General features: G+C 47.7%; 3 protein-coding genes across 3 annotated transcripts; 1 reads left to right on the top strand and 2 right to left on the bottom strand.

Moving 5' to 3' along the window:
• Positions 1-303: 303 nt before the first annotated feature.
• Positions 304-2,551, top strand: VFPPC_09327 (hypothetical protein; the record flags this gene model as incomplete). Its single annotated transcript, XM_018287885.1, has 2 exons — positions 304-1,368; positions 1,430-2,551. The coding sequence occupies 2 exons, from the start codon at positions 304-306 to the stop codon at positions 2,549-2,551; spliced, it is 2,187 nt and encodes a 728-aa protein (XP_018139203.1).
• A 748-nt stretch (positions 2,552-3,299) lies between these two features.
• Positions 3,300-3,965, bottom strand: VFPPC_09328 (metallopeptidase, catalytic domain-containing protein; the record flags this gene model as incomplete). The annotated part of the gene is made up of 2 exons (XM_018287886.1): positions 3,300-3,375; positions 3,436-3,965. The coding sequence occupies 2 exons, from the start codon at positions 3,963-3,965 to the stop codon at positions 3,300-3,302; spliced, it is 606 nt and encodes a 201-aa protein (XP_018139204.1).
• A 5,665-nt stretch (positions 3,966-9,630) lies between these two features.
• VFPPC_09331 (acetyltransferase) lies at positions 9,631-10,322 on the bottom strand (the record flags this gene model as incomplete). The annotated part of the gene is made up of 2 exons (XM_018287888.2): positions 9,631-9,736; positions 9,793-10,322. The coding sequence occupies 2 exons, from the start codon at positions 10,320-10,322 to the stop codon at positions 9,631-9,633; spliced, it is 636 nt and encodes a 211-aa protein (XP_018139206.2).
• Between the last annotated feature and the right edge of the window lie 2,873 nt (positions 10,323-13,195).

The following is a 13,195-nucleotide window of genomic DNA, read 5'->3' as shown; positions in this document are numbered from 1 at the left end:
GAGGCCAAGAGCAACACAGGGCCTAGACTTACATTCTGCAAGAAAATAGTCTTATATATTGCTTTTATCAAACCTCTAGTCGGTGTCGCAAGCACGCCAGGACAATTCAATAGTGACTAGCTGCGACCCGCTTTGCTCCGTGAAATGGCAATTTGTAGCTATTTTGGCCATGTTATTCCCATTATTCTGCGTGGTTGATATGGTTTTTAGACGTCCGCCGCTTTACATATATATCGGAGGGAGAGGCGCAGTTTGAGCCACTTCTCACTTCGTTGCAGTCCGGTGTCTTGCAAGGTCGTCACGATGAAGTCGACTCTTTTCTTTTCCTTGGTGGCTGGCGTCGCTTTGGCGGCACCATCGGCAAAGTACGATGAACGACCGGCTGGAGTCTGTCCAGTTGGTGACGATCAAGTCTTGAAACTTTTGCGAAATATACCCGGTGCAGACAAGTTTTGTGCGGCTTTTCTCCATGTTCCCGCCAAGACCATCACCAGCACCAGGACGACTACTCCTGAGCCTGCAACCATACGTCAAACTAAAACCGTGACGAAGAATCCGAACACTAAATGCAGTAAAACGGAAACACTCACGTCAACTATCACTAGTCAAGTACTCAGCACGAAGACAGACTACGTGACTGATACTCTCGATGTGGTCACCGTCACCAATGTTCAAACAGCCACGGTCACTAACATCGAGACGGCCGCTGTTACAGACTCTTCATACTTGACCATCACGCGTCTTGTGACTGGCTACATTACCAACACGTTGTTCAACACTATTACGGATGTTACTTCTCAAACTTCCACGGACGTATCTACCAACATCGTAACAGTCACTGCTTACGCTACTTCCTTTGTTACGGCTACTGTCTCCAACTTTTTCACAGACTTTGCAACGAATACACATACCGATGTTATCACTAAGAGTGTGACAAATGTTCATACAAAGACCATCACTCTGTCTTTTACGGATACGGTTACTGCTACTACAACGAATACAGTGCCAATGACCACAACACAGACTGTTGATGCAACAGCCACTGAGACTAAAGCTGTTACTGATTATGAAACCGAGTACGATAGTGTGACTAATGTGGTCTCGGCAACTGTTACCGATTACACCACAGCTACTCTCACAACGGTCAAATCAGATATCTCTACAGTCATTACGACAGCAGTTGTAACTGTTAAACCACCACAGAAACGCGGCGTTCACCAACGACAGCCCGTCGTGAACAACGTCTTGCCAACTCCGCCGGCATTGAAGACGGTTCCCGTTGGCGCTCTCTCGCGCGCGTGTTCCAAACTGCATCCTACCGGACCCACGACAACACGTGTGGTTACAAAAACGGCCGCAAGACCAACAGTAAGACCGCCCTTCCATTCTTTCATAACCCAGATATCTCCTATACTAACCGCTTCCTTAGGTTACCAAGACGTTGACCACGACAGTCACTGGCCGTAAAGACACTTTCTATGTCACGAAATATGTTACCAAATATACAACTAGTGTTACTAGTCTTGTGTCAACCCTTTTCTTTTCACCCACTGCTACTGTCACGGCGACAGACTCGGTTACGGTGCTTGGCACCCTGACAGTTACTCGACCAGAAACGCTTACCGTCACGGATGACCAGACCACCACATTGACTGAAGCTGTAACCACTTACATCACCACCTATGTTACCTCGGTCGTTGTGGTTGATATTACTCAAACCGCTACGCAGACCGAGGATCGAACTACTGTGGTAACTGACTACAACACCGCCGACATTACATCCACCCAGACGGTTGACATCACTGTTTCGCCGACAGTCACGGAGACAGAAGACGTAACCACAACCGATACGAGCTCGACCACGGCAACAGCTACACAGGTGAACACGGTTGACGTCACGGATGTCTCAACCGTTACTCTAACATCAGTGAAAACCGTCACCATAACGCAACCGTCAACTCTTTACACCACAATCACAAGCTCCTTCGAGCAGACCAGCACCATCCACAAGACGGTGACTGTTGATGTTACCGTAACAAAAACAGTCTCAGCGACAACCACCACCACCGTCACCGCTACAACCACCCAGGCAGCGCCCACATGTGGAGTGAACTTGGTCAAAAACGGTGACTTTGAGACCAAAGCTTTATCCCCATGGTCCTGGGTCGGCACTAGAAGCGGCAGGAACAGATTTGTCAGCGGCAACAAGAGCGACTGGGCAATTGACCTTTATGTCGATGGTAATTCAGGGTCAAGCTCCTCAGTCATCTCACAGACGATATCTACGACCAATGGAAAGACGTATACCTTGTCGTTTGACTTCCAGCCTGCATCCAGCGTCGGCAACTCACAGTTGACCTGCTCTGTCGATAACTCGAACGGAAACAAAATCACAGTGAAGGCGAATGATGGAAGTTCCAACAAATTTACCTCGGTTAATGCTATTAACTTTGTGGCAAGCTCATCTTCTACCACGGTTACTTGTCTTTATGGTGCTTCGGGCATATCACACTTTTATCTGGACAACGTGTTTATTGCTCAGCGTTGCTAGCTGCCCAGCTGAGAGGCTTGGCCGACTATATGCATTAATTTACTTCTTGTAAATACATAGACAGTATAAATTTTACCTCATAATAAGTCTCATGTTCTTCTGCGTCATAAATGTTTCGTAGTGTGGAACAGAATGATGACAGTTTGACACTTTGCTTTGGGGTGGTGTACTGGCAGCCATGTCATTCATCCCCCAATTATACGCAAATTATACTTAACGCCTTCTGTAATTCCTAACAGTAGAGTAACACATAGTTGGAAGCGATGCAGGCCTGCAAGTATAAAAGGGTTATAAATGGACAGGTTTTGGCAAAGATTCACTGTCGCCGTGCCTCAAAATAAATCGCCGAGAAAGTTCGTCACCTGCTGGGGGCTCTTTGTATGCACTACCCCTAACGATGGAGGACAGGGGACATATTCATATAAGAAGCAATAACGTTGCCAACATCTCCCAGGACACTATGACAATAGGAAATACAAGCTGGAATTTGCACAGACTCCTGGGCTATCAAATCATCAGAGCATTCAATATTGAAACTGCTAACTGCGGGGTTTCAGAGACATAAGAAAGGCATCAACTTGTAAACCTTACATCGTAAACTACATTACCCGCTATCAGAGTACAACTGCCATGTTAAGTGTCACACGTCGCTCCCGCCGTGACAACGGTAACGTAAAGTATTGTCAAAGTGCAGCACATCATAAACACTTCCCGCTACATCAACCGACCAACCCAATCAAGGATCCCGTTATTCACGGATTTGCCCTCGTCGAATTCGAAGCAGCTCTCTTATACCAGAATACGTATACGCAATCTGAAGCAACCTGGTAACACAGTTAGTCAGAAAGCTCTCAGCAGATTGCAAACATCGCAAAGAAGCTTACAGCTCGATCATCATCAGAAGCAATATCGCGAGTCCAACTGCAGCCGAGCTTGCCGTAGATTTTGGATCAGACCTAGAGATATCCGGACTTGTGAAGGAGACGAGGAACCCAAACGCGATGGCATAGCCTATCCCTAATGCGCCGTCGTAGAGTACTCGCCTCCAATGATGCGATCGCTGATTAGAACCTAGGATGCACCAAACCTCAAAAGAGCTTGCAAATAGTGTAGAAAGACATGGGCTCAGAACAGCCGCACCCCAATTTCCACGTGGAATTACGGACAGCGTGATTGCACCAAGAACAGTTAGAACAATAGAGCAAATGATGCCAAAAGAGCGAGCGGCAAGGTATACTTGGCGGTTTGGCGAGCTCTGGGGATAGGGACTTCCGTATACACCGCAACTGGAGCCTCCATGGCGAGGAGTCTGATGGCGTTGCTCATATGCGTGGAAGGAGGATGCATCGCTAGGTTTTCGCATGGGGTCCATTTCGATTCCTCCAGTGTTTATGGCTTGCGAATTATCAGGCATTTTGGTTTTACTAAAGAGCTGATCTGTTCTTTTAGAGTTACGTGATGGCTGAGTATAAATAGTCTATCGGAGCGTCTGGTACTTTGCGTCACGGGCGACGATTTGATGCATATTGACCAACCACCGGTTGATCGGCATGGTGTCAAGAATCCCAAGATACTTGGCTAACTCGTGGCACCCAAAGAAATCCAGTGAATGGTTGTCATTCTGGGGAGTTGTCAGCTCGTATCTCGCTTTTATTGAAGCCAAGGGTTGGCAATGAACGCCACACCAATTGGCGACAACAGAGATAGCCACATCGTCAGCGTCGAGAAAATGAGTTACTTCAATCCGGGTTTTATTGCCGGATCAACAATATGGAACTATTCATGAAACCCTTCTTGCAGCTCGATAGTAAAATGAAATCGCAGAGGCAACCCGGTCGGACGAGGTGGTCCGCAAGGCATTTTGTCCTCCTTCATTGAGCCCGTGCCGCTGGAACATTGAAACATGAAAGCCCATGGATCACGGAGGGGAAAGCCCTGCCCTCTGCCTACTACCGATGAATTGTCGGGGAGATCAGGCAGACGTGGCTGTGCTTCGTCCTGCCTTGTCTTGTGCTTGGCCGTGACTCCGTGAGGCTTGGTGGCTGTTTATTGCGCGCTAATCCCGTCCACCATGACGCCCAACAAACACAAAACAGCTTCACTCATCTTGAACATCAGGCCTCAGTCAGATGCTCTGCCGACAAATAAAACCTTGGCGTATCGCTCGCATACGGGAGCTAGAACAAGCCATATAGACAGAAACAATCACCGAGTCGTTCGGTCTCGGTCAATCATGGCACCCGCAGATCACCCATCGGAGCCGCAGTCTTCCAATCCCGGATGCATCATCATCTCTGCCTTTATTGCTAGTGGAAAAACGTGGCTTACTGCAAATGCACAACGTCTAAACCTATCCAGATATAATGTATTGGACTTGGACTCGACGCTTATCCCCAAGGTTGACGGACAGCGAGCGAGTGACTTCAAGGCGGCCTACCTCGCCAAGGTGCAGCAATCAATATCGCCAAACACGGTCATTTTAATATCGACGCACGAAGAGATACGATCAGCGCTAGTCGAGGAAGGACTCAACTTTGCTTTGGTTTACCCTCCGAGTAACTCAAAAGAGGGGTGGATCAAACGCCTACATGCCAGAAACTCACCCGAAAGTCTGGTGGAAATTGTCCACCGCGGCTGGTCGATGATGTTGGATGAATGTGAGAATCAGGGCGGCTGTTCTCATTTTGTCCTTCAAGAGGGGCAATATCTATCAGATATAATTGGGAATGTTATCGAAACAATGAATGGGGCTCAATGAGATGGGTAATGGGGATAGACTGGGTGATGATTTACGACATGCATTTACGATATCATGCATTTACGATATCATGGATCAGCCTAGGGTGAAGGGGGCTGGGGAAGAGTAACAGTTTACTATGAGTCGCATGTATACCCTTTGTATTGATAGATCAATCGGAGTTTGAAATTGCGGTTTTAGCAAGTGAATTCGTCTTCATAAAGGTTTCAGAGTGCACTCTTCGGGTCAGATCGCCCCATCTCGCATCACACCTTATCTTTAGGAATAATATAGCCATGATCCCCCTCAGTGATGTCTGACCGAGCGTCATCCCGCTGCAGATATTGTTCAGGTCGCCCGATTTGACTTAGCACAGTCGTCAGTGCGATTGTATCTAAACTGGGTGCCTCCGGTTCATGGTGAGAAGTGCTGCTCCCGAATACACGAGGCCAGAGGCGCACCAGAATCAGCCGCATCGCCGGCAGGCAGGTACATATGACACCTATATTTATTTCGATTACTGACCACAATAAAACCTCCCATAGATCCCACGTGGGATTTGTTGAATTACCAAAGTGGACAAGAGAGTGCAGACGCAATATAGACACAACGGTAAAGCTAAGACGTCTCGTCAGTTTCCATATCGTATTGTAGTAGACAACAAGAGAAAAGCGTACACTGTACCGGTGAAAAGCATGATACCAGCTCCTACTTTCTTCTTCCAATGCAGTCGCATTTTCCCAACTTGAACTAAGGGTATAGCTATAAGCCAAATATCAACGGCGATGCTTATCGCCGCATTTGCCCACCCCGAGGCATTCACATTCACACAGTGGCCATCAAGCGAATCGTCTCCAAATTTTTCCCAGTAATACTGAATAGGAACGCATTGAAATATAGCTTTGGCAACAAAACTAATGCCAAATAGTGTCTGAAAAACGACTGTCCCCCAGAGAAGCAACCTAACATGCCTGCCAGGGAAGATTGACAAGTAGAAAAAAGACAATGTCAGCTTGATGAGTGTTAATAGAATGAGGTAAAGGATCTCCATGGCGAAAAAGTAGATGTTAAAATCTTGCAGTTCGGAAATACTCAGCCCCCAATCGTCTTGGCCTAATCCGTGCATGGCCAAACCGAAGACGTTGATTGCGATGCTGGGAGCGCCAAGTATCAGTATCGTGACAATCAACCAGTCGTCGATCGATAACCCCTTTTTTCCATTGTAAAATTGCTTATAAATGAGACGAGTTGCCATGACTGACACTGTCACTGCCCCGAGCAAGACATTCATAAGGATGAACGTCATCGTTCGATTTCTGACCGGGCTGCTGCAGCTCTGGCCGAGCAGTCGTCTGAAAACTTGAACGCGTCATATTCGTTAGTTCAGAAGATCACCACGGGTAGAAAATAAGGGGGTTGTTTAAAACGTACTTATTGCATCTCTACGGTGGCAAGATGTCTCAAGACACTGCGTTAACAGTCCATCGTCGCCAAGATTTGTGCATCCGCACCCAGCGTCAAGGCCATTGCAAATTGATGCCAAACAATTTACCTGCATTAATGCTGTCAACATGCCGTACTCGTAACCACACAGCCAAAATTTGCCATATATCACCCCCAAGATTGTACCAACAATTTGAAAGAGTCGATCAAAAAAGAAATGGTTAAGGGGCCATGACAAACGTACCAGGCACTGAGCCATGATGGCTGAGTCCGGCAACGCGGACGACATTGATCTGGAAGCATGTGTTACCGCGTATGTGTGTTGCTGCCACATGATACTGACATCGAGCACGCCTGGTGTCGATAGTCCACTATATTCCGGCTTTGCTGGATTTGTTCCGTGTGTTTCATTCCCATCCAACTCATCCACCTCGTCGCCGCTGGCGCGTGATCGTGGATTGGGCGATTGGTTCCCTTATGCTCTTTCATATTTACCCCACAAGATTTGCGGGAATACTGGGGAAGTTGAAGGAAGTATGATTTACCTCCTCTGGTGACATACTTTTGTTGTCTGGGGAAGTTTGGGAGGCGCGGTCAGGTGCATGAATAAAGGAGCAAACTCATTTGGTGTGAGGAACGCATTGGTTACATTGCAGATGGGGTCAAAACTGTGACAGTCACTGGTCACAGCCGATCTTATATAAACAGGAGAAGCTGGCCTTTCTTTCCTTTTTCTGTGAAACGTATCATGGATGCTTGTGAACGGCACTTTCCGCACCCACTTCAAAGGTATGTCCCAACTCTGTTCCATCAAAAACTACATGTACTTATTCCCCTACATTGGGAAACGAGCTTAACACGTGTCAGGTGCTGCCCTTTTAGGCGAGTATTGTCTTATTTGACAAATGTAGTTACTGAAAGACGAATCAGAGGTTATGCGCCTTTGCAGATCCTGAACTGGGAGACGGCACATTTCAACTCATGCAACCAACCGCATTGCAATAGTTCCACCTCGGCCCTGTAGACCACTAGTTGTCCTGCTGTCTTGGTGCTTAGTGACTGGTTCGGAAGTCGGGCATGTGGCCCTAAATTTCTTGTCACTTAACGCTTTGACCTTCGCGGAAGAGTTTGTCTTTGCCTCCCACCACTAACTGCCCCAGTCTCAACACCTGATGTTTCGGTTACCAACGTTCCCACGTTCCCAGTGTCCTCATGTTTAACATTATTATCTAAAAAGTGTTCTGTCGGGCATTTCCACAACGTTAACTGACATGCAGAACGGCGTTTGTTTTGCCACGCCATGTGCGATCCCACGAAATCGGAATGAGACAAAGGTGACTTGCCACGCTGCCGTGCTGGCTACTTTTCGTCGATCTTCGGTCTGGATTGGTAGATCCTTACACTCTACATGAAATTCGGAGTAGAAATACAGGTCGTGGGTTGGTTTTGTATCTGAAGAGAAACAACATGTTCCAGACGCCCTGCCAAGAACTCATCGACCGTTTCCGCTAAAGCACCATCCACTACGATGGCCATGTCTCAATTCATCCCAAATCATAGGGAGTTCACGGAGAGCAAGTGTCAGCCCCGCATGATGAAGACGGCTCAACGGTTGTCGCGTGTCAGTCTCTGAAACTTGAGTTGGATGACACCAGTCTAGCGAGTCGTCTTTAATGCGGCTGCGCACTTGCAGCTTGACCTGATGACGACAACTTTGCGATCCAAGGGCATTCTTTAGCTGTTTCGTGTTCTGATTTCTTCCTCGCAAATAGACAAGTCAGCTCCTGTAAGTGTGCGGAGTGTTGCAGAGCGACACTCGCATTTGACTGATAACCTATATCGCTTGGTAGCCAGGTATGCTATGGTTAGAGTTTAAATTGTCACAATACCCTCCATCATGCTGGATCAGATCCCATAGCCCTGGTTGACAAGACAAGCGCCACAGTGTTGCATCTTGCCAATGTGGCCCAACCTAAGCCCAAATCAAACCATTAACAAGGATGGGGCTATTGGCAGGGTGCTTTATTCGGGAACACTAGCATAACCATGATCAGCCCGAATAGTTTGGTACCACGGGCTGTCGCCTTAGTCAAAGTTGCCGCGCCCCATGCCTTGATTCCCTGTTGTAGCCCAAGCCCTTTACTTTACAGTACCCTGGTTGCCTGGTAGTTCCACGGGCAACTTTTGACATTGGTCACAAACTTTTTGAGACATTGTCGTTTTTGCTTTTGGTCTCGGACCGTCCTCTAGTTAACTTGAATGATGGAATGAATAGTGGTGGTAGGCACTTTAGGAACAATTGCTCCGGTTCTCCCTTGGTCAACACAACGAGTTTCACGTCAACCAGACTTGTCGCCTTGAAAGGTAATAACCTACTCGGAGACGAGTCCACGATACATGGCTGCTTGAGGGCCTACGAATGTCCTGACTCGGCATCTGAGCACACCGCAAAACGGCATTAACCCTGCACTGGATGGTTACCGCATACAAAATGGTGCTCATTCCGCAGTACGGCATTGGTGCCACCCATCGAGCGATACCCGGGCGCTCCAACAACTCCAGCTTGCATGAGACGGGATGACGTAGGCATCTTGTTGTCGGGGTGGATGCCCAGAGTCGAGACCAAAAGGGTGGAAACCTGGAAAGGCCTGAACCCGGTTTGGATGCTCGATGACTTACGAGATGCGGCGGACTGGCAGTTTCAAGTATAATGAACATTGACGTAATACAGTAGGAGTACTTGTTTATTCATCAACAAAACAACACAAATTTAAGCTTAGTAAAGACTCCGAAACGTCAATAACAAAGATCAACATATTGACGTTTCGGAGTCTTTACTTGGCGAGCATGGAATCCCATAGTCTGGGCCATGTCCATGATGGCCAGCAGGATCGAGCAGCTACGAACCAATATCTATACAGTAAAGAGTTCCAGTCCACGTAGACCCATTGCCCCTCGTTAAAGTAAAGTCGCCTCCATTTCTCAAGCCAAGATTCTCGTAGTATCTATGGTCGTCAGCACAATTCGGCGAATGCTGTTCGCTTATACAGAAGAAACTTACCTATTTAACTTTCTCTCATTTCCAGCCCAGGCATCCACATACACGACCTCTTTGCTCTGTTCCAGTGCTCGATGCTTAACGGCATCTATCAGAGCAGCACCAGCACCTTTATGCCGTTTTCCGGCTCGCCGATCCGCGATAAGAACTTCGATAAATAGGGCAGACTTGGCCTTTTCCATCTCAAACTTGAGCGCTTCGCTCTTGGCGAGATAATCTGGGGGGGCGTCGCGGATCATGGCCGCGCCAACCTGGACTGCGCTAGTTGTACCATCTGCAGATATCTCTGCGTCTACCTCAGCCACCAGAAGACGTCGAGTATCACTTCCATCATCCTCGGACTGTCGAATAATGTCCACAATTTCCTCCCGGAAGCCGTCTCTCTCGGAGAAAGGCTGATCACCCCACATCTCGCCGGCGCCTATGGAACGGAGGTACGGAAGTGTGGAATCCCATGCCGCAACTATAAACTCGGCGTCGCTGCCGGTGGAGGTTGCGCTACGAACTCGAACCTGGTTGTGGGTTGCTGACATGTTTAAGGACTTGACGTCTACACAAGTGTCGGAACATTGAAGGGAGAACAAGTGTTCGTAAGAAGACTGGAGTGTCAAGTTTGTCTGTGTCATGGACTCACGGGAGGCAGGGAACCCCGCCCCTGCTCCTGCTCCGCGGTCGACCTGGGGCGGGACATGGAGGGAACATAGGAAGCACCTTGACACCAGTCTAGTGTGTATGGATCTCACAGGACACAAAGAGGCGGCATCATGGTAGCTTCAGCAGGGTCATGAGCTCTCTTCTTCGTAGTTGGTATTTTAGAGTTGTAGCTCATAAGGTCAAGCATATCAAGCTTGGGTTTGATCGTCTTCGGCTGATTAGTAGGCTTTATGAAATCTGGATTATACACGTAGTCACGTAATACTTTATCTGGTCACATACAACCGTGGTCTTGCGGGCAGGTATTTGGCATGGCGAGTTACTTTATGTAACGCCTTGGCCTCCTGGGGGTCTTATACGTATCATTGAAGTCAATTGGTCTTACGAATAGCTTCAAGAAAACAGTAACGGTCCTGGGGAGCGGTCTTGGGAAGCACCCATGGCCACACTTCCGATTGTTTGTTCGTATGAGCTGTGGCTCCTTTTAGTGTAGAAACATGTTACTTTGTGAGCCTGACCTGTATTGAAGGGTCTGTACTCGCTTTCTATTAGCAATTATTCAACGGTCCACAGCCACTTATTTCACCAAACAGATATTGGTAACCATAGCCTAGCCTAGAGTGAAGAGTTATGCGGACATGCGATACCAGCAGTTGTGACGGACATAGTATTGCCTACGCTTCAAATATATGACACCCCTCAACTCCTATACGGGCAAAAGGTTGGACTAGGGTATTCATACTTGGTATATTGTATGGTCTCCCCTATATCACATGGCCAGCATCCTTGGCTGCAACTTGTATCGTGCCAAAGAGGCAACCGTAAAGCTAATACACTTGCACGGCGAAACTTATCTGGTGGCGGTATTCTTACACCAAAGAGTTTGCCATGCAGCATGTTGCCGTTCAGAAGTTGGCTGGCGTTGCCGAAGCAGTCATGCGTAGTAGAATGCTACGGTTCCCCGTTAAGAAAAGGGACTGAATATAACGGCACCATGACTAGTGAACCAGTCTTGAGCTGAGGAGCTGTACAAACATGTCTCGTGCTCCGTATTTTAGAAATTGCAAGCAGAAAATCGCCAAAAATGGCCGGCGAAAGATAGGAGCCAGGCATGCGACGCATTCATACCGTAGCAAATTGTTCAGAGCCGGCAGAATCTGACATATATGTGCTTGAAGGGGAGAGTGATAGTGACAGCGATGGTGAAAATGATTGGGGCTTCGAAATCTATGACGCTAATCACAGCGATGACACAGACGATGCGAAGTTGAACCAGACAAAATATTATTAATCGACGGTTTGAAGTCGAGCATGAAAGCAGGCTTCTGGACGACTCTGCTACGACAACTGCTTGTATACTTTAGCGGAATTTTTCGGGTTTTCTTCTAATTACGAGCGCTTTATTTTATGCTCGTCCGCCGGTTCTGTCCGCTGTTGTCTGGTCTGGGGTCATCTACATCGACTGCTGTCCTTGGAATATGATCTACCGGTATTCGGCTGCGGCTCACTTGGCTTGCCACAGCGGCCCCGAGTTGATCAGCTGGAACACCTCAAGAAGTTATGCAACTGTTACATTGTCGCAGGATATCTATCTACCCTATTTGTTGCTTCCATCGCCGTCTTGGCGGCGGAGCCAGCAGCCTGCGAATGGCTTCAAACATTGGCTGAAACAGACCTCACGTGAGGAGGCCTCAACACCAACACAGGCGTACGTTATCCATAGCTAGATGAATTTAACAAGCATCAATAAAAACCAGTTACAAGTACCCCAAATCCCGTGATAATTATCACCCGAATAGAAGCCTTGCGCTTCCAACACTCTGCGGGGCTGGCACTCGTTGATTTAGATCTCCTCAGGTTCACTAAAATCACTACGCACACATGTTTATTATTAACTTATAATGTTATCACCGTGTGTATTATAAAATACATCCACAACCATCAATGAAAATAATTCGAACAACCCGAACAGCTGCCACTGAAAACCATAAACTATGTCAGATTCAGGCACGGTTCTTGGAATGCCCGTGCCCGGCTGTGCTCGAGTGCTGGCTGGCACAACGCAGGCATATCCGTCACATCATGCTGACGAGCTTGCACCGGGTTTACTCATCGCATTTGGCAAGAAATTCAATAAGCCCAGGCACGAGATCAAGTACGAGAGTCAACTATCTTACGGTTTATCCGCCATTGTTATCTTGCCCAGCGTCCGTACGTTAAAAACTACCACCTAAGCTTTAAGACCATCGTGCAGAAGTCATCCACTCTACGCGCCGTAGACGAACTTATCAAGGTTTCGTCATGCGGAGCGAGGAGCGAGGAGCATCTTTACCGTTACTGTTTTAAACACATTTTCCAACGCAGCCAGACAAGAAGGACAAGTCCCTCGATAAGGCATGTCACAGATTAGCGGGTCAAGTTTTACAGATAAAGAGGCCGAAGATCATTCTACGCTGCGACCAGCATTCGTTCTCAGATGGGTGGATAAGCCGATTCAACTTTCACGGCCCCGACTACGACCTCCAATACAGACTTGAGAAGCATGAGATAAAGTTTGATGAAACACATACTACTACAGCTTTAGGTTGGACTGACGTGTATACAAACTCTACACCTTAACCTATTCTAGGTATATAGCAAGGTAGTCTGAGTCGAAAACTCTGCCCACGTATGAGGTCCTAGCGGTTCGCTGCTGGAATTGTGGTCGTTGCCAGCAGCTGACCGGTTGTGTAGTTGTCTGTCGGGTAGTAAT

Source organism: Pochonia chlamydosporia, chromosome 7 (genome assembly GCF_001653235.2).
Source record: "Pochonia chlamydosporia 170 chromosome 7, whole genome shotgun sequence".
Lineage (NCBI taxonomy): Eukaryota > Fungi > Ascomycota > Sordariomycetes > Hypocreales > Clavicipitaceae > Pochonia > Pochonia chlamydosporia.
The sequence above is the reverse complement of the archived record's forward strand: the minus strand, read 5'-3'. Positions and strand labels throughout refer to the sequence as shown.